Here is a 1,765-nt window from a genome sequence, read left to right on the forward strand (position 1 = left end):
TATTTCCATTTCCAGATCCTTACTCCGAGCAAGAACTCTCTCTTTCTCTTCCAGCATCTTCTTTTCAACTCCAATCTTTTCGACCAATTCTTCTTTCAAATTTCCTATCAAAACCATATTCTCAGATATCTCCTTGTTCTTCCTATTTTCCATTTCCCGTTTCTGGGTTCGTACACTATCTAATTCCCGATGCAGAAAATCAACCTTAGCCAAAGCTTCATTCTTCTGAACAATTTGCTTTTCGAGTTCCTCAGTTTGAATTTGAACAAACCAGTTACTCGACTGTTCATTCTGTAAATTATGAACACTGCTAGTGATATTTACTTCCTCCGACGAAAAGTACTCCGAATCAGAGTCGGAACTAGAGCTTAAAGATGAAGAACAAACATCTTCCTTATCCTCCTCGTTTTCCTTTTCAGATTTAACAATTCTTTCCGCTTCATCACGTAGATGACCATATTGATCATAAATAGACTGATAATTTTTGTACAGATCTTCAACTAAACCAACAACTTCCGTTTCCTTCTTCGACTCNTATGTGATTTAGAAGTTTGACGCTCTCTTCTTCGAATCTTCTTGCTACTCTGTCCATTCCGAATTCGTTCACATTACTGAGTTTCATCAGTTCCTCTTCGTGTTTTTCGATTTTTTGTTCGAAATGTCTCTTCTCTTGCTCATGTCTTTTGTTTTTCACTCTGAAATTTTCTCTGCTTTCGTTGTGTAGTTGCTCCGCAACGAGAATCCTTTGCGACAATAAACGGATTTTATCTTCCAGGCCGCAACGAAGATCCTCTGCTAATTCTTCCATCTTCCTCTCTGTGTTTATCAGGCTCGAGGCGACATCAGGTAAGCAACTCTTCGCTTTCTTGTATTTCTCGTTGAATTTAATTATCGTTTCCTCTTTTTCCTTTAGGATTGTTTCCTGGTCGACAATTTTGGTTCTCAATTTCTTGTTTTCCTCCTCCATTTCCGAAAATCGGTGAGAAACTTCTTGTTTATATTGCTCCATTTCTTGCCCTAATTTGGTTTTTTCCGTCTGCAATCCATTTATTGTATGTTTCAGATTCTTGACTTGCTCCATTAACGCGACCGTCTGAGAAGAAGCTTCTGTCTCTTTACTCGTCAATGCCATCTCCAGTTCAGAAATTTTAGTGTTCAGCCACTGATTTTCTGATCTCATCCGAATATTCTGTTCTTCTATTTCCCTTCTTCGGTAATGCAGAGTGTCTATTTCCATTTCCAGATCCTTACTCCGAGCAAGAACTCTCTCTTTCTCTTCCAGCATCTTCTTTTCAACTCCAATCTTTTCGACCAATTCTTCTTTCAAATTTCCTATCAAAGCCATATTCTCAGATATCTCCTTGTTCTTCCTATTTTCCATTTCCCGTTTCTGTGTTCGTACACTATCTAGTTCCCGATGCAGAAAATCAACCTTAGCCAAAGCTTCATTCTTCTGAACAATTTGCTTTTCGAGTTCCTCAGTTTGAATTTGAACAAACCAGTTACTCGACTGTTCATTCTGTAAATTATGAACACTGCTAGTGATATTTACTTCCTCCGACGAAAAGTACTCCGAATCAGAGTCGGAACTAGAGCTTAAAGATGAAGAACAAACATCTTCCTTATCCTCCTCGTTTTCCTTTTCAGATTTAACAATTCTTTCCGCTTCATCACGTAGATGACCATATTGATCATAAATAGACTGATAATTTTTGTACAGATCTTCAACTAAACCAACAACTTCCGTTTCCTTCTTCGACTCCCT

The 1,765-nt window shown here is 38.2% G+C and overlaps 1 protein-coding gene across 1 annotated transcript in view; it reads right to left on the reverse strand.

Moving 5' to 3' along the window:
- Positions 1-1,765, reverse strand: part of LOC111810399 (golgin subfamily A member 6-like protein 22) — a 9,418-nt gene that overhangs the window by 6,076 nt on the left and 1,577 nt on the right. Inside the window, exons 2-3 of the mRNA XM_023697105.1 lie at positions 557-1,763; positions 37-474 (exon numbers count right to left, since the gene is read on the reverse strand). Of these exons, the coding sequence (XP_023552873.1) occupies positions 37-474; positions 557-1,763 (1,645 nt within the window). The remainder of the gene's footprint in view (positions 1-36; positions 475-556; positions 1,764-1,765) is intronic.

This window comes from Cucurbita pepo, chromosome LG14 (genome assembly GCF_002806865.2).
Source record: "Cucurbita pepo subsp. pepo cultivar mu-cu-16 chromosome LG14, ASM280686v2, whole genome shotgun sequence".
Taxonomy (NCBI): Eukaryota; Viridiplantae; Streptophyta; class Magnoliopsida; order Cucurbitales; family Cucurbitaceae; genus Cucurbita; species Cucurbita pepo.